Below are 19,713 nucleotides of genomic sequence, written 5' to 3' on the forward strand. Positions count from 1 at the left end.
TAAGAAGTCCAGTAGTAGCTCATGTGGTGGGTACTGTGCCACAGTAAGAGCTCAATTTACCTCTGATCTACAAAATCCAGTGACTAGAAGAAGTAATATCTTGTAACTAGAGAGTAGCCCCCCCCCCCGCCATATGTGCTATGAAATATTCCTAACCCTGAATTTGGCACCATTTCTCCTGACATTTTATTCTATGGAAATGAATGGGAGAAAAATAATATCATTCTCCTGCCCAGCTTACATGTTATGGTATTTTTAGTAGACGTTCTCTTCTTTTTGGGGTGTCTTCTATGTAACCCAGGCTTGCCTAGAGCTCTCAGTCACCTGCCTCCGCCTCCCAAGTGCTGAGATAACAGATGTACCTACACCACTAGCAGACTATCTTCTAGAAGAGTCTTAGACTTATTTTAAAAATTAAGGAATTACTACAGATAATTCCCGTATGTTCACATATGTACAGTTTCCATTCTTCTCTACATCACTCACAGTATGGTGCTTTTATTAAAATTACTAAACCAGTATTGATGTGTTGTGATTAAAGCCCACACTTTATCCAGGTTTCTTTAGCTTTAACCTAATGCCCTTTCTCTTCCAAAAGCCACATTACCTTTGGTTGTCTTGTCTCAGACTTCTCTTGCCTGGGACATTTTCTCAGACCTGCTTGTTTCTGATGGCCTTCACTGCTTCGGGAGTAAGATCAGGCACACTGTAACTGATCTCCTCTGTTAGAATCTGTTTTTCTCAGGACTGGTCTTGGGGGAGAAAGACCGTATGTAAAGTGCCATTTCCATTACATCCTATCAGGGGTATATACGTACAATATCGACATGACTTATGTCTACTAACATCGACCTGGGCTATCTGCTTGAGGTAGTGACACGAGGTTTCCCCACTGCAGTGCCCCCACCCCCATCCTGAGCTCTGTGGAGCAAAGGTGCTATGCACTTAATTAAGAAGTGGGGAGAGAGAGCATGACTATGGAGTATCTACATAAATTATGTGAATTCTGCAGTGGATACTTGTCTCTTTTTTCCCTGCTTATTCAGTCATTTTGTCTGTGTGGAAACAAGGATACTTATTTTAAATTTTAGGTTGTGAACCAACACTATTCAGTTGCTTGAATTGTTCCAGCTGTGGCCTTTGGGAGCTCTTTGAGCTGGCTCTGTGGCCTTTTGACATGTTTTCCATAAACGTGGGTCTTCTGTGGTTTTAGCACTTACATTCTGATATAATACGATGTGCCAGTCTTATCCCGTCTTCCCTGCCTCAGTCTGAAAATCAGCCAGTTGTCTGTTTATCTGAAAATGGATTAGAAACCAAGGTCTGAGGGCTGCTTCTGTGCCTGCTGCTGTTGGGTGGCATTACTTCTTGGCTCTCTCAGAAGGCAGAGTAACGAAGGATATATGTGCGAACACATATCTATAAATATTTCAATATGTGACCATCTAGGTCCACATGAAATAGATTATAGTATTCTTACTACTTAAAGTTGGAAATAACTAAATATTTTAACAAGGCCTCAATTATAACATGCAGCTCTATGACAAAGAGGCAGTTGTGAAAGCTGTAGTAACGCAACACCTCACGTTAAAAAGTAGCACACAGCTATGTCAGAGCTGCCCATACAGTGTGGGAAATATGTGTGCGCACCGCTAAGAGCTGGCAGGGAAAACTAGAGGAGCAAATCAGCTGTTAAACCAATAAGAAGTTAACTTTGCTTCAGCAGTAATTTTAAAGTTGTCTTCCAGTGCATTCTTGCTTAAAACTGAATAAAATTGGTGTGTTTAATTTTAAATGAAAGAAGAGTTTTTGTCATTATTACTATTTTGGTGTCTCAGCACTGCAGTCCCTTTCAGGCCATCCTAGGATAGTAATGACCTTGTTTAGCCATTCTCCATAACTACAGAGCTCGCTAAGAAATGATGTAGTTATGGTCAAAGCAGTTTTATGGGAAGAAATCTGGTAGTGTTCTAATAATACCGAGAGGAGTCAAATGTTTACAGTTCTCTTATTTTTCCCACTCTAATCCTTGTTCTTGATTAGCTAAGTGTATTTCATGGTTGTCATGACTTCTGAAGCCATAAACCAAGATTCTCTTGGGAATGTCCCTAGAAGTCCTTAAGTGGAAAAGGTAAAAATGTTTCTAGCAGATGTTGTCACCAGTGTTGTCAGGTTCAGGTAGCCACATACGCGGGGAACGTGACTGACTGGCTCTGGAGCGTATCATGTCACCTGCTGTTTTTGTCCTCAACTCAGCTATAAAGATGGCAGATCAAATGCTTCAGGAAGACAGTTGTTTGCCGTTGTGGAGTCTGGTGGTCCAGTGATCACAGCCTCGCAATTATGGCCCTGTGCAAGAGCACAAGCAGCGGTCATTAAATAATTATACCTTTGATTAGTTGCTTTAACTGCCCGTTGCCTTTGAAATATGATAACACAATTTGGGGTTTTATTAAAAAACAATTTTTCCTGGAATTATTGCAAAAAGATTTTTTGTTTAAAAAAATTCTTTTTGAGCCTGTAATATATTCTGTTAGAAACTGAGAAAGAAAAAGAAGGAAGGGAGGGGGATAAAAAGATGAATGTTTCCCATTATTGCTCACTTCTGTCTCAGGGAGGCTAGGATGGCCCTGGAGCCCTGGCCTCCCTGTCCGGGCATCACCAGCCCTCTCCCTGCCTGCCATCTGCAGAGCAGTGAGCTAGTCCTTGGAGAGGGGCAAGGTGGGAGGGGGCCTTTGGCCGTTCCCACACCTTGCTACTGCTTGGCTGTGTGACTGCAAATCTCACATACACCCTTCATCTTGGGAAACTGAAGTGTACCTATTCACTTCTTACGTTAGGGTTTAGTTTGATGCGAGTGCGTGTGTGCTTATGTGAAATGGTCGAAGAACAGGGAACACAGCTTGGCTGAGTAACTAGACCTTACAGAGGCAGAGCATTTCTCATATGCTGGGGACCCAGCCATCTAATTCCTGTTCTCCCAATCTTACTGAGTGCCCAGAAGAGAGTGAAGCCAAGAGACCACAGAACCTCTGTTTTTATTTCCTTATCAGCCATCTCTCAAAAGAGTTCCTCCTTCTCAAAATGCACAGCTGCCCAGGAAACAGGGAGAGACATTTCCCTGTTTCTAATCTTCATCTGAGAATGGGCCAAACTAAACATTGACCACATTACAAATGATCACCGAGGCACATTCTGCCTACAGTCACGTCTCACAGTGACCTCTCCTCAAAGTCATTCCCTTGGCTTTATAACAGAATACCTAGTTGATTTGGGGTGCACTTGAACCTTTGATCTGCAACTCAGTGTGTTTTTAGACCAATAGGAAAACCAGCTCTCCACCAAATTACTACCTCTGGTTTTATGCCGCATCCCGGGCCTTTCACTTCATTTTTACTGTTTTCTGGGGTTACCGGTATTTCCCATGCATGTGTACATTAGCCCACTATGTAGAAGCCTTTGGCAGTTTGCATACCGTGAGCACTCCAGCAAAGCCACCAGTAGGAAAACTGTATTTGCTATAAAGAAGGCCATTCTGAGTTATTAGAAATTAAAGTTTTATAATTAAAAGTTAACTTCTTATCCCATGAGTTTTATTTAGTACAGTATTCTATCTTCTGTGTTTTTCTGTGGCTTCAAATTAGGAAGACTGCTAGTCTTACTGGGAACCGACAATGGCAAAGTTACTGTGCTTGCTGAACATGCGTCCTCTATATTTGCTTGGCTTTAGGTTTTGTTTAATCCTTTCAAAGTCCCTTTTGAGGGATGCTTCAACACGACTCCTCCTCTGCAAGGCAACCTCTGGGAAGCAACCATTATGTCAAGCCCCTTCACAGCTGAGGTAGGGAGTTCACATAGTGTCAGAATCTTCTGGGTTGCATCTTATGAAAAAAAAAATCCACTGCCTTTTTATAAGAGAACAGAACATTTACACAGTCTTGTTGAGCAAATGAACGTTCACATGGCCAGCACAAAAGAAATCCCCCATCTCTAACCTCACAACACATGGACAAAAGATTATGAGACACCAGGCACATGTCACCAGAAGTCACACAAAACCGCCACAGATTCTGCTTGTGTTGTGGAGGCCCCTGGGGGCTGATCTTCATATAAGGGTCTTGGTGCCTCGGTTGGCCTGCAACACTGAGGAGCAAAGGTGCCGTCCTCTGCACTGTGGCATTTTTACCAATGGCATCCTTACAAAGAGATGAATGCATGTCCAGTGTGGCTGAGGAGTCGTGCTCTCTGGCAAGGTGATTGTTTGACTTCCTTAGAGGTATAAGTTTACACTCCCGTATGAATGAAAGGATTATTTGTTTCATCCTGAGACTAGACATTGTTAGAATTGAGAGGCACACCTCTTCAACCCAGCCCCTTCCTCCATGTAGGTAAGAGATCCTGTTCGTTCTCATAATTGATTCTGCAAGCCACAGCCGGCCTCATTTAGCCAGCCCCATTTCGCTCATCCCGGGGATGTAATTCATGCACATCCAACATGGCTGACGAGCCTTGGACATACAGCCTCTCGGCTGCATCATTTTTTAATCAGCTATCTGAGGAATATTTATCTGATCAACAAAAAGTGCTGTCAGAAGGAGACCAGAGGTGACATTAATAAGTCTGTGGTTTCCTGGTACAATGATGGAGGAAGAGTTTAGGCTAAAGCCCTGCTCATTTGAGCATGCCATCAGATTAAGGAATATTTAGAAAGAACGAGTCAGGAGGCTCGTGGTAGAAATCTCTCTGATTGGTTCTCAGGCTTTCCCATACTGTTGTAAAATAAAATGGTTTTTGTTTGTTTGTTTAGAGAAATTAAACTTTCCCCTAAAATGAAATTCTAAGTCCTTCATGGTCACATAAACTCTTACGAAGAGCTACAACTTCCAAAAAGAAGGAGGGCTAGTAGTTGGGATTCGTTAACTCTAAATGATTCCAGCCACCCCAACTTAGCAGAAACCATAATTTGCACATTTTTCCTGTCTCCCTTTAAAAAGATCTGTTAGTAATTAGGAGAGGTTGAGTATATAATGCCATACCTCATTTGGTCATGCAGACACCGAACTCATCATGTATAACTGTCAGACACTTTAAAGAAATTTCCTTAAAGGGAATTAGTGTTTATGCCAGTCTTTCTTCACAGATGCCTGACTCAGGATGTGCGGCACTTGTGACCCGATGAGTGGGGTGACACCCACCCATCAACTAACCTAGTAGAAGCCAGGTTCTAGGGGAAAAGAACTAAATAGCCAAACATGGGCCTCAAGTACACTCAACCTCACTAGTATTTTGGTCCCAGAAAGTGCCACAGTGATCTCCCTTTCTCATTCAAGGACTACTTATAAATCCAGCTTACTAAGCCTTCAGTGTGCAAAAGCAGCGGGCTCTGCACTGGTTTTAAGGAAGATCAGCAATGCCATTGGTACATTGCATGGTTGTAAAGTTGACAAGCTGATGGCACTCTCCCCCTAAGTTTTTCAAAGTTCTGGTCCTTTAAATTCCAAGGAAATACACTGTAACCAGCTTACTGACCAGTTTTACCTCTCTCTAAGTTCTCAGCCATCAGCCTCTTTCACCTGTACAGGCTCTTGCTTTGATATTCACGTAGCAGTCTTGTGTCTAACCTGAGTTCATCTTTTGGCACCATTATGGGGACAGTGCATTCTGCTAATGGCTGCCCTTCTCCAAGTGCACTGACTTTTCCACGCACCCGAATTGTAATTCAGAAAGTCCTGCTTAGTTTGCAGACTGGTGTGAGGAGAGATTAAGCCTGTCTGCACTCCAGCTGACAGTTTGTACCAGATCTGAAATTATACATCACAGGATTCCATGCTCGTGGAGATTTGCATCTGTGTTTTCAAACGCGTGAGGCCGTGCTGAGATACAGTGCCATTTAAATAGCCTTTTGAAGCAAGGTCCCACCCTGTTTACAGAAGAGACTGCTGCTTTTCCAGTGGGCAGACTCAAAGCTAACAGAATGCTCACACCCTGCTGCCTTTTTTGTCCTGTAAACAGATGAAATTCTCATCTCATCATAATAGGTTTTGTTTTCATTTAATTGTGAATTTAATGGTACCCTGTGTGTACAAGAAGAAATCATGTTCCTGAAATATTTTTTAAACCCAAAATGGTAATTAAAATAAAGATTACCCGGAAAGCGGAGACTTCTGAGCTGGTCCCCATGCTGTCCTCCAGACTCCCACCCATTGCCGAGGCCCGAGACCAGGGGCATGCTACACTTGCAGGTGATGGGTGATGGCAAATGGTGGCCTCAGGTTGGCTCCATATGACAGCAGTGTCTCTCCATTTGAGGCAGCAGCCTTGACTTACCCTGAGATGTTATCGATGATAATATGACTGTATTTTCTCATTGAGAAGCTTCTAAACAAGGAGACTCCAAGCAATCAATGCCCCAGGAGACAAATGTACACATCAGGACGTTGGTATCAGCCAGAAAATGGCCATTTGTTTAAGAGGAAGGAAAAGGCATGGCATTTTACACATTAAAATTGATTATTTCATCAATAGGTTAATAGAAAACCAGGCTGCAAGTTCACTTCCTGCTTACACATCCATCCCTATGGTAATGGGAGAGCAGAGTATGAAAAATGCAAGGCACAAAGCAGCCGGGGAAAGAGGTTTTCTGCCCTGCATTTGAGCCTTCCGCCCTTCCCAGGGTACCCAGCCTGGATTCTACCTATCTATATGTAAATGTTTTAGAAAGAGGTAAGTTCTCCCAGAAGAGTGCAGCCTCTTTGTAACTACTTCTTGCTAAAACTTGCGAGACATAGGCCAAGACTGCAGAGCTTCAGCTGTTGAAACATTAAGTGCCTGCTTCCTTCTACAAATACCTCAGCACACCTGCGGCACCTGGTGATGAGTCCTTGCACATTTCTAAAGCAAACATTTTAAAACTGACAAGTTTGGTTTTCTTCATTATGAATGCATGGCATTTGTACTGGTGGATACATGAAGACCCCTTTCCCAAATGTGCTGCTCTAAGGACATATACTTAGGTAGGATCTACAGATAGTTGAGAGACCTTGAAGATACGAGGTAAGAAAAACATCTCCGTGCACGGGAAATTAAATGCAGGCCCGTATGTGGTGGAAAAAGAGCGTCACTCACCAACTGTATGCCTATTAAAGATTACATTTTTTATTATTTGTTGACTACAAAGTAATTCTCAGGTGTTTATTTATATCAACTTTTCATCATTTTAAATTTGGGACAACTAACTCAGTGGTTTTTGCTCTCGTGATTAATATAGAATTTGCATCCTGAATATACAGTGCTGTTTCAGAATTCTATTTACTTCCAAAGTTAGGTCTCTCATATGTATATATAGTATTGTCATTGCAAAAAAAAACAAAAACAAAAGCCCAATGAGATTCACTTCAGCAAGACTCAAATCATCACCTCAGGCCACTCTGACCACCAGAACTTGGTGCACACAGAGCCTACAACCAAGGCATATACCACATCGCTGCAGATTTCCTCCATAACCCTGGGGCAGGCAAGAGCAGTTCACCTGATCTGAGGCAGGAAGGCCTGGGGGTTACAGGTGACCTTTGTCACACATGCCTTGTGAGCAGAGAGTCAGCTGAGCTTCCACTTGGTGAGTTTCAGCCCCACCTGTGGGAATGTGAGGCTCACCTGCCCCAGCCGAGCGCTTCTCACCTGCACCAAACAGCCTAATGAGAGATGCCACTAGGTTCTCTTCCTGGCTGGGAGAGTTGAGAGATGGATGACCCCATGGTGCCCTACTTCAGGAGCATGGTGACTGACACCACTGCAGAACATGTCATGGTGTCTGCCTGCATGGCAGGACTGTCCATCCATCCCTTTGCTGTTTGTGTGTGGCTGTGTGTTCAGCTACCTTGGTTTGAAGACTTACTCCCCAGGCCCCCCTCCCCCATGAACTCCTCTTGGTTCTATAAACTTTTCTGAAGGGCTGTAGGAATCCTCTGGCCAGCCTCTTCCAAGCCACAGGTCCACATCCCTGAGCTGACTGTTGGGAGGGTGGGAACAAGAGGGGGGCGGAGAATGGTCCCTGGAGACGTGTCCCATCTCACCCCAGCCAGGCAGTGCATTTCACCTTTCGCCCCAGTTTCCCTCGTGGGTGACTCGGTGTCTGTCGTCTTACTGTGTATTCCTAGGAGCTCCCTCAGAGCATGCCACACCCCAGGAAGTAAATGGACTCTGCCCTTCTGAGACCTAAAAATGGTCCTGGTGCTTTGATGCTCTAGGTTACTACCCAGCTCAAAATCTGGGGGGGGAAGGGGGAGCCTACTTCCCCCCCTTTTTTTTTTTTTTTTTAGCAGCTCTTGGTTTTAAAGACCTACCTTCTGCAATGTACATACTCAAACTGCTACATCACCAAGGTCTCTTGCTTTGATGTGCTCCTCATATTTTGCCAAATCACAGAGCTCATGGCTACTGGATCATAGCTCCTTCAGGAGGCTGAAGCCAGAAGGAAAAGGCTGGCATTGCTCTGTTCTGAGTAGCCATGGGCTTCCAAAGAGGGTGCATGCACTTCTTTGGGCATTTCTTTGATTTCTGCAGCCCCGATGACACTGGTGCACACTGCCCTTCCAGAGCCCCTCTGTGTTGACAGCTGGCCAGCGGAGGGCCAGCTGGGGAGGCTTGCAGGTGCCCGCCCCCTTTGCGTGAACTGATGGCTTGGAGGTGACTTCACGTGCTACTTTGACATTTCTTTTCTCCCCTTTTCATTTGTTTTCTTCTCCTTTTTTGTTTTCTCTCTTCCCCCCCCTCCCCCCGCCCTGCCCTCTCTGCTCTCGGGATGCAGCCAAACGCAAAGCTTGGAAACTAAACCGTGTTGGTAGCCTGCGAAATATATACAGCAGCAGCAGCACCAACACCGAAGGTAATGCCTCGCGCCCCACTGCCTCCCTCCTGTCCCTGTCCCTGTCCAGCTCCCGCCCCCCTCCCTCCCTCCCTCCCTCCCTCCCTCCTCCTCTTGGATGCAGACATGGAAACACGTTCGCCCACAGCCGCATGCTGCCTTATTGTGTTTGCAGAGTCATTCCTGTGGTCTCCCCATCTTTTTGTTTGTGTGTTTTATTTTACCATTCATGTTCTTTTCAGCTTACTTAAATTTTGACCTTTCCCTTCAGTCGTAGAGTCGTGATGTTTAAATTACTTCAGAAACCTATTTTCTCCTCTTTTTCCCTTTCCTTTATACATGTGGGCACTCAGTGTAATATTTCCCGAGTTATTACGGTTTTTAAAAGTGTTAGTATCAGGTGTAATGATCTGTAGCCAAATACAATGGTGTGCTGTGACATTTAAGTAACAGTCTTAATTTGTTTTGTGGAAGTGTTCTCCATAATGCTCTCTGCAGCTCCAATCCACAGGCAGGCAGGCCGGCCATTTGCATGGGCTGTACTGCTTGTAAATTCCGTGTATCGTTGTGTTTGTAAAGGTCGTCTGGTGCCAAAGTTCACAAATTGACTTGCGTTGCTTTTTCCACCGAAGACAGCCGTCATTGCTTTTGTATAATAGCAGATTGAATTTTTCCCCCAACTTCATTTGAACAACACAATTATAAATTGCCTTTTTTTTATGATTACAAATGTCAAGGGTCAGAATTATTTTGATGCCAGGCAAGGGAAAACCACTACCATCCGCCCAAGTGCGTGTAAGGGAGGCTGATGTGTAATATGTATGATGCAAAACAGGTCACAATCCAGCGAGCTTGGTATAATAGGGGTTTTGGTTTTTTTTTTTTTTTTCACTTAAGTGCAAGCCAAGTGGGTCAAGTAATGGCGAGCTTGTGCCCTAACACTAATTGACTTATTTGGGGATGATTATAACTGTAATATTTTTCTTAATGTCACTGTTTTCTGGGCTGTTGATTTTAGCAATTGCCAAGCAGTGGCATTAAATCTCTTGTAAATTTTAAATTGCACACTATTTCTGTAAACAAGTCCCTTCTCCACATCCCGGTCATTAACCTTTGCTGATTTATCTCACCACCCTCTCTCCCTTCCTTTCACAATTACTCCTGCCTCGCCACTGAAAGCCCTGCTCTCAGCCAGAAGAGAATCAGATCTAAAAACAAAACTACATTTGCACCATGGAGTGTTAAAGAGCCGTTTTTTTATTAATCTTTTTTTTGTTATTCACTCCTCCAGGGGAAGTTGTCTGTTAAGGTGCCAGTGAGGCTTGGCCTGTTGGCATCTTCTTTCAAAGCATTCTGGAAAAGACAGAATGAGAGAAAAGGGGAAAATAGAATTTAAGAGCAGTCATGTTCAGTTATTTTGGGTTGTCTTTTGAAGAGTATTAATGTCCTCTTTAGTGTTTTTTTAATGGCAGTCTCCCAGCATATCATTGCTCTCTCTGGGTCCTTATCAAATATGTCTTTCTTCTGTATGTGGGTGGATTTGTCACAACAAACATGTTTATTGACTTCTAGCCTTAAAAAAGGAACGTTGTGAGGTCTGGTTTTAGATGCGATGGAGTATAATATTGAGACAATGAGGGACACTTGGCTCCTCAGCCTTGCAGGTAGACAGTTCTCACCTGATACCTTCTGGCGGGCCCTCTGGAAGACACTGGTGGGCTGGCCTGGCGCTCCGAAACCAAATGCAAGGATTACAGAAGTGCTCAGGTAACATCCATAGGCCGTCACCAGCACCCTCGGGTGTGGGGAGAGGGGACGAAGTCCATGAGGGATGAGGCTTGAGCCTCTCCATAAACACTGAATAGCTTTGCAAACTTGGGGTTCCTCAACATGACTACTACACACGGGTTTGGGGATTTGGAGGTAAATAATGACCACGGCTCGTTCTTCCATTTTTCTCAGCCATAGTCAGTTTCCATTCAGTGTTAAGTTATATTTACAAATTTTCAGTTAAGCAACATGATCATTCTTCATTTACTGTGTGTTCCTTTTAAGTTAGTAGCTGTACTCGTATACCTCACTGCAGGCACTCACCACCACAGAATTCACATAATTATGTAAAATGTCAACGTACCTTTCTGATTTCCAGCCTTTGACGTCTGTTACCACGCTGTGGCTGTCGATAAAGTGACCCTTCGTGAAAATGGGTATCCTGAGGATTCTAACTTTTGTTTTCACCTGAGGACTTGAGAGTGGCCAAATGGAATCTTTTTTAAAGTGCTTCATTTGAGTAATTTATTCAGAGGTACCGAGAAAACGCCACCAGCGTGAGGCTGACACCAGAGTTAAGTCCCTTGGGGACAGTTAGAACTTGAGTTAAGGGAATACAAGTGGAGGGCACCCAGTAGGAGCTGGAGTGTGGCACAGGCTTTCTGTGACCCTTGTAGGGGACACAGGTTTGCCATGATTTCTGCACCATGATCATCTCATTTGATCTTCACGGTACCCCTGCCAGGTAGGTAATATGTCACATACAGGAAGTTGGGGTTTCCCGAAGTCAGGCGATTTTCTGCAGAACTTGTACCCAGGTCCCTCTGCTCTGGGACCTACTCACACACTATGTCTGGAGTGTGTAAAAACACAAAAGTCCGTAGGGAAGGGTTAGAGAACAAGGAAAAATACACTGCCCATTAGGGCTAATTATCTCTGAAACCCCAAGAGACACATACTATGTACATGTCATCACATCGCGCTGAGTTCTAAACTTGTGTTGCTTTTTAATAATTAAACTCTTTCCCAAGATCGGTAACATTTCATTTCCTTCAACAGGAATGCAACTTTAACATTGCATTTCAGAAACCTGTTAAGTGGGGTGGAAGGCATTATAGTGAAGTCATTCTCCAGTTAGCAGCTGTTCCAACCCAAAGAGGAAGCAGGTGAAATACCAAGTGACCAGGGCTAGTCTTCAAGAGTATTCAGTTCTGCCGTATTTTTTTTTTTTCTGAAAAAAGCCAAGAGAACTGTGAAAGAGCAAGGAGATGTTATGTGGAAGAAAAATGGACAGGAGTCCAGCTGGGCTGTGTGACAGCATCCCTTCAGGGCAGAGTGACAGGCATCCAAGACTCCCTTCCCCCAACCACCGGAAACAGGTGGAATTACCTGCCACTTCGAGTTGAGTGAATAAATAGACTCTGGAAGGTGTTCTTATGTTTGACATAAGAAAAGTACTTTTAGCACATGGATAAAGGATAAGTAGGAAAGGGGAGAGGCGTTGGGGAGAAAGAGGGCATTTCTTTGGGGTGCTGAGCCCACTCACACCCTCTCACAGTCAGCAAAGTGAACACTTGAGGACCTCGGACCAAGGATCAGCCAGACTCAGTATTGGCCTGAAGTCCTCCCAAGTCAACCTGCCATCCTGCTCTGTCTAAAAGGTCCGTTTCTATGGGTTCAGAACTTGCCCAGAGATAGGGCCTGCTGTGGGCACACCCTGCATGACGTGGGCCTCACTGATGGACCCTGATCTGTGAAATACTTGGGGTCCCCATTAGGCACTGCCGGGGTGAGCCAGCAAATCTCATTTTGGAGGACATCTTGCCACACATTCAGCTCTGTGCCTGGAGCCCCTGCCAGAGCTCAGTGCCAGCATCCTCCACTGTACAGCCAAGATGGCCACTGTTCTTCAGAGTCAACAGGTGTTGGCCTGACCTGTTGACCAGTTCCTCTACTGCCCTGTCTCCCTGGTCACTGTTCTGAGACTTCCAGAGTTAAGGTAAACATTGCAGGCACACACTCAGGGACTCACATCTGAGTGAGCTGCTGAGGAAAAGTAGGTGGCCCACCTTCTCCTGGGACTGTCCACTCCTGCTTCGATGTGCCAGGTGCAGGTGGCAGAGGAAGGGTGCCACGCTTACTGTCCTCGGAGCTTGCGGCAACCTGGGTGTCCCGTACAAGAGAGCCTGCTGCAAGATGAGGAAAGATAAGATCTGAAAGTGGCCCTGGGGGATCTAGGCGTTTTATGGAGAAGGGGACCTGTGCTCCATTCAGGACTTCAGGGAAGACATCATGGATGTGAGACTTCATTACCTGGGCTGATTATACCTCATGACATGGTTGAGTCCTAGTGTTCCAGCTTGGAAGTGCTGAGCAACCTTGAGGGCTGGGGCTGGAGAAGGTTGGTCACGGGCCTGGGGAGACAGGGCCTGCATTTCCGGAGGCTTATGTGAATGTAGAAGTGCTGGTGCCTCTTTGGGGTCTGATGGAGGGGACCAGGTGAGTCACAGTCAGCCATCATTGCCAGAAGAGGAAGAAGTTGCCTCCTCAGTGTGTGTGCTGCCTTGGGCCTGTCCAGCAAGGCAGGGCTCACTTCCTCCTCTAACTGGGAGCCCAGGGGACCCTCACAAGTGAGAGTGTCATTCCCGAAGGACCCACCGCAACTTCTGAATTGAGCCCCCTCAGTCCTCCTGGACTGGGACTCATGGTCTGAGGCTTCCTCCAGAACCCAGGTTCGTCAGTGACCATTCCCCAGGTTCAGCCCAGGTTCCGAGTCACCCCAAGACATTTCAGACACTATTGGTCAAGCACTGGCTTTTGAAAAGTTCGGCAAACCTCATGCATTTAAGAGGCAGTGGGTGGTGTTTCCCATCCCAGACTCATGAACCAGATGGTTTTCGCAGCACTGGGATTGAGCTCAGGGCCTCACACTCACTAGGCAAATACTTGAGCCCCACCCCACCCCTTTTTTACTTTTGTTTATTTTCCAAGTAAAATCTTGTCTTTATAAACCCAGTGCTGGCCTCATAGACTTCAGTCCTCTCTGGAGTAGCTGGGATTACAGACACGCACCAACACACCCAGTCACTGAGCCAGATGATATTGGTTGGGTCTGGCACCATTTTCCAGCTCTAACCATGGGGCCATTGGCGTACCCTCTGTGTACCTGTTTCTCTCGCCTGCACCCTGGGGTGATGATGACTCCTGCTCAGGGCTGTGGTTTGGAGTCATGAATTGACACAACTGGAAACATAGATGCGAGGCCTGCAGGCAGCTCTGGGTGCACACTCGTCCTTTCTGGCCCCTGCTTAGGGTCGGGGGTACTGCTGTCTATAGATGCTCTGCAATTCGAAGAAAATTTGCCTATGTGAGCCTGGTTTGCACAGCCAGGAGCAGAGACCCCAAAAGAAATGGCCCTGAAGGTGGAAGAGACGATTTAAAAATCACCTGAGTCTTTTTCCCCAGACTTTGAAAGCTGTCCTTGTCAGCTCTGCCAGCTGTCTTCCCTGGAAAAATGATGGTTGTAGAAGTTTGGCTTTAGCAGGGGTTGTGGAGTTGAATCCCATCTGTGTTGCTTTCTGGTGGGATGAGCATGAACACTTCCACGTCTTGTCCTTCCCCACTTACTTCTCTTTCCCTGCCTAGAGGGCTAATGGGAAGAAGGAATGAAGTGAAGCTCTTCCCACAGAGCCGGGCATCTGCTGAGGATGGCCACGGTGCTTGCTGTTAAACTGTGATTCAAACGCATTTACTAAAAACTTAAAGACTCCATGGAAAGTGTCGGGGAGCATGTTTCAGGCCTGTGTAATGTGTCCGTACAGGGAAGAATGGGCCCCTGCAAGCCCTCGTATGTGAGGAGCAGCACTATCGCAGGTAAAGCCAGATTCGGGAAACCTGCATGAGAACGAGCTCTCTCTTTTTAGAAGAGAAGGAAGGTTCTTTCTCTAGCCCCTGGCTTTTGGAAGAATGATGATGGTGGGGATCACCTGGGCACTCCTGGAAGAAGGAAACATCTGCAGGCAGTGAAGGCCACTGATGGAGGCTTCTGCTGGGCCTGGCCAGCCAGCTGGGCCTTCTGCTGCCCACAGTGGGCCCTGCGTTGAGGGAGCTGCCCTGGGCCTTCCCAGCATGGCATGCCCACTTGTTCCTGCAAGTGGGAGCTCAGTGGGACCCCTGAGAAGTGGAAGTCTGTCAGCCTGGGGACACGCGGAAAATAGGCAGAGCACTGCTTAGTCAGCAGATTAAGTGGAGCAAGGCCTCTAAACCTGGAGCTTCAGGCTGGGCCTTTTCTAGGTGTCTTCTGCCCCCCAACACCTTGTCAGCTTGGGATGGATAGGAGCCTTGGTTTTAGGTACCATCTTTATTTTAAGAAACACAGGGCAACTGACGAATGGATTAAGAAAATGTGGTGTCTATACACAATGGACTTTTATGCAGCCATGAAGAAGAACGAAATGTTATCATTCGCTGGTAAATGGATGGAATTGGAGAACATCATTCTGAGTGAGGTTAGCCTGGCCCAAAAGACCAAAAATCGTATGTTCTCCCTCATATGTGGACATTAGATCAAGGGCAAACACAACAAGGGGATTGGACTTTGAGCACATGATAAAAGCGAGAGCACACAAGGAAGGGGTGAGGATATGTAAGACACCTAAAAAATTAGCTAGCATTTGTTGCCCTCAATGCAGAGAAACTAAAGCAGATACCTTAAAAGCAACTGAGACCAATAGAAAAAGGAACTAGAGAAAAGGTTAGATCAAAAAGAATTAACCTAGAAGGTAACACACGCACAGGAAATCAATGTGAGTCAACTCCCTGTATAGCTATCCTTATCTCAACCAGTAAAAACCCTTGTTCCTTCCTATTATTGCTTATACTCTCTCTACAACGAAATTAGAAATAAGGGCAAAATAGTTTCTGCTGGGTATTGAGGGGGTGGGGGAGAGGGAGGGGGCGGAGTGGGTGGTAAGGGAGGGGGTGAGGGCAGGGGGGAGAAATGACCCAAGCCTTGTATGCACATAAGAATAATAAAATAAAATAAGTATATATTAAAAAAAAAAAACACACAGGGCACCCTATGTTTCTAGGAGCCAGTGCTTCCAGGCTGAGTTTCTTTACGGCTGGCTCTCAGGCTGCCCTCTGAACTCTTATACTGTGATTGGAAAATAAAGACCTCCTTGGTAGTGTCCAGGAGAACCTATTAGTGTTAAGATTATCAGTAAGCACTCCTAACCGTGGGGTTTCTTCAGGACCTGCTTCTTCACAGAATTCATTATGCCTTTGTCCTACACTAAGCCACAGTGTAGCATCTTGTTAGACACTGTTGGCTACACAAGGATATTTACCAAATCCAGAGTTTCCAAAAACACTTGCCTGAGAAAATGGCCCCAAGACGATCTTTTCTTTTGTTTAAAATTAGTAACTTCTCAAGTGAGTGCAGAGGAGGGGGCTTCATTGTATGCCTCCCCCCACATAGGTCCTGACTCACATTCATTAGGCTTTCTGTGATATTTTTCTTTTTTCTTACAAAAATCGGAGAACATTTGGAAGTAAAAGTTGGCTTCAGTATTATGGTATGTTTGGGCTGACACCTTAAAAATGTGTGGCCTTCATCATAATTGGGCAAAATATCTAAACCACATGCCAATCTAACGTGGACTTTTAAAGCAGAAATATTGAAGTATTTTAGAAAATGTATCACTCAAAAAATTAGCATATGCCTAGGGCCGTGTATGACAGACATTACATCACGTAATGCCATAGAGCACAGACCACGGCTGCTCCCACTCAGATCACAGATTCTCGCCACATGCACAGTTGTACTGAGGGGTTTCTATGGCTGCACCAAGCTCTACACCAAGTAGGCATGTCTTCACTTGCAAAAGAAAGGGAGGGACAGCAAGCCGTTGTCATTACTGTCTCCCTTACAGAGAAGGCCACGATCAAAAAGGGGGCATGCCTGCTATGGGCAGCAGACAGCAGAGCAGGAGAGGGCCCCCCAAAGTGGATGCTAACACTTGTTAATGGAGAGGTAGGAGAGGCCCAGTCCTCTTGAGACCGAAGTCAAGGTGGACAGAGTGCTTCTCCTCGAGGGCCATGGCCGTTTTATTCCTGTGGCAGCCCTCTGTAGGCCTCTGGTCTTGGCCATGTCTACCGTGGATACATCCATCCTCCACATTGTCATCCCTTTACTATTTCAACAACACATTCCATTCGTACTGTCACTAAATGTGTCAGGAAGGTTGCTTACCTTTACGAGTGGATCACGAAGCAGGCTGCAGGGAACGTTGGGAGAACCAGCCTCTCTCCATGACTCAGACTCACACCTGGCCAGTGAAAACCTGGCGTGAGGGACCCTGCATCCCTGTTGAGCCTTCTCAGCCCAAAGAGGAACAGACCCACTCAGCTTCACTGCACTCCACACACCGCACCCCAGAAGGTTCTAAGCTGTTTGACATCACAGCTTGGGACAAGGATCTGATGGCCTTGACAGAGTAACATGTGCCCGTCCCTTCCCCAGGCCCCTCCCTGAGGCATCACTCCTCTCCCACACTGTGCCCCACTTCTCAGGTGTCTCCTGTTAAGAACAATCCCCACGTGTAAGACTGTTTTCAGCCGCCTTTGCCCTTTAACCCTTTGCTTGCTAGGATTCCACAAAAATAATTGATGACTGATTGGCCCATTAACCTTTAAGGGGAAAAAAAGTTTGACAGCCTGGACTTGTGTAATGAGGAGGGATTCCTTGTGAAGTCAGTCTGATGGCTGAGACGCTCGCCCCTGAGGAGGCAAAATTAGCCCCCCGAGGCCTCGTCTGCATAGAAACTGGACGCAATTAGTGTAATATCCGGTGTTATTAATGTCGTTGGGAATAATTGGGCAGGTTGGTTTCGACAGGTTCATGGTGCTAAAATACTATTATAGTGGACCTTTCCACAGCCAACCGTTAAAGACAGAAAACTGTCGAAATCCCTGTGAGCCCAATCACAAGACTTTATTAAACAGCCTAGCTGGGGAATGTGGTACTGTGTAACAACACAGCACGTGCCTCAGGCCCAGGCATGACAGTGTTTGGATTTTTCATGATGGCGGGGGTTTAAATTTGCTGTGTGTGTGTGTGTGCGCCTCTCAAACTAAGAACACACTCTTAATGTATATGCCATCAGGAACTTCTACAACCTGGGTTCTGTTTTTATAGCGTGAGTTAAATACAAGCCACTACAGTTGTCACTGATTCTCAATTCGTGTCAGCAAATGACACCACTCACAACACAACATAGGAACCTCTCACCATTCGAGCATTCATTCTTCATGTTTTAAAGGAGGGGAGAGTGACAGTGACACTCAGCTTTGTTCTCCTGATGGATGGGCCTCACACTGCCATTTACTATTGTTCTTGTTTTTCATTTTCTCACTGATAACTCCAGTACCATCGTGTTTTCACGTCATAAAGAGACACCGTCCTTCTGGGCCATTGGTGAGCTGCATGAGGCTACGTCATCTGAGAAAACTGATTTGAACATGAGATTTCAATGTTCTGTCTGCACAGAAGGAGGGAAAATATTTGGGTCCAATTCCTATTTGCTGTTAATGAGTCAAGGCTGCCCTAAAGACATGGGAGCCCGGATGAGTCCAGAGAAGTCCCAGGTGCTGCCTGGTGAGATGAGTCAAGTGTCACTTTTGCCTGGGAGGCACTGCCAGCAGGAATCTGAATCCATTGGCTTTGTCAGGACCAGTGTTAGACATGAAGAAACCCATGGGGGTTTCTGTAACTTAACTGTAAACTTAACTGTAGGACAGCCTGATGGAGTAAGCTGCAGGACACCTGTGCCCAGGTCCTGGGAGGTGTCGGACTCCCTGGTACCTACGACCCTGACTTTGCTGTGCTGGTCAGCAACATTCATACCTGTCCATAGGTAGAGGCCTGGAGACTGAGGCGGACACCAAGTCATGAGAGGTCCAGTGAGGGAAGAGAGGTCTGTGGTCCTGACTCTGAAACCTGAGGAGGCTACATCATGGGCTGTGATTGTCCAGCAGAGAGAGGTCCATCCAGCCTCCTCATACTGGCCAGGCAGTCAGACACCTAAGAAATCCCCAACTTATGACCACTGTATCCACATGCCACATTCCAGGAGCCAGGAGGAATCCAAAGGAGGTCGTTTACAACAGCCAGTCATATCCCCAACAACCTCAGCCTGACCTGATCCATTAAAAATAGACATGACACTAGGGACAAGCTGGTTAAGGATTCCAGGGAGACTCTCCTGACATCAGGAGTAAGGGGAGATAACAGAGAAGCCCCCAGGAGACTCCCTCCTGCCCCATTGGACGCTCTGGGAGAGCACCTTCATGTCCATCTGTTTTTAAGAAATGGAGAAAGAATACTCCCCATATTGGAACAGGAAAATAATTTAATGAGGTTTGCAGAGTTCTAGCACTGGTGTGGAATTGGAGCCCAGTGGTGCTGCAACATGACAAAATATGCACCTATTCTGTGCTCCTTCTTGGTCTAATCTTGGGAGGTGGAGGAAAAGCTATGTGGCCAGTATATTCCAGTCCTGAAACTGTAACTGGGCATTCATGGACTGCCACCCCCACAACAAAAGACAGAAAAGCTTGTGTCTAGGACAACACAGACCCCAGCACTGCTGGGTTCCACTCAGTGACACCGGAAGTGGTAGGGTGATTTCGGTGAGGTCCTGTGCTCACATTTTCATCCTCACTCTGGAAGCCAGGCATACTGGCTGTCCATTTCTTTATTGATGATTTCTCAGGCCTGAAATGCAAAAGAAGGCACGGGGTGATGCTGTGACAGACCCGTCCCTGGGCTGACTCCAGAGGCTTCCATCTGCCCCCACCAGGCACCGGGTAGCACTGGCCTTTGCATCCCAGCTCAGTCCTGGAGCCCCATCAGAGTGGCCCACCTGGGAGATACTGACCCTAGGGTCAGCGGCACCATTTCAGTTGCTTTTCTACATAGTGCATTACTGCTCAGACTGAGAAGATTGTTGTTCAAATCTGTGTTGTGACCACAGGGACTTTGTGCATGCTTCATGCACATCACAGGCCACCATACTTTA

At 46.1% G+C, this 19,713-nt stretch overlaps 1 protein-coding gene across 10 annotated transcripts in view; it reads left to right on the top strand.

Annotated features, from left to right (window-relative positions):
- Agap1 (ArfGAP with GTPase domain, ankyrin repeat and PH domain 1) overlaps positions 1-19,713 on the top strand; it is a 497,350-nt gene that overhangs the window by 400,704 nt on the left and 76,933 nt on the right. For 4 of the 10 annotated variants that reach the window (XM_074072056.1, XM_074072060.1, XM_074072057.1 and 1 more), the window contains one exon: positions 8,807-8,884. The exons of the other annotated variants lie outside the window; for them this stretch is intronic. In XM_074072056.1, coding sequence (XP_073928157.1) covers positions 8,807-8,884 — 78 coding nt within the window. The remainder of the gene's footprint in view (positions 1-8,806; positions 8,885-19,713) is intronic. 10 annotated transcript variants of the gene reach the window in all.

The sequence above is a fragment of the Castor canadensis genome, chromosome 4 (assembly GCF_047511655.1).
Source record: "Castor canadensis chromosome 4, mCasCan1.hap1v2, whole genome shotgun sequence".
Lineage (NCBI taxonomy): Eukaryota > Metazoa > Chordata > Mammalia > Rodentia > Castoridae > Castor > Castor canadensis.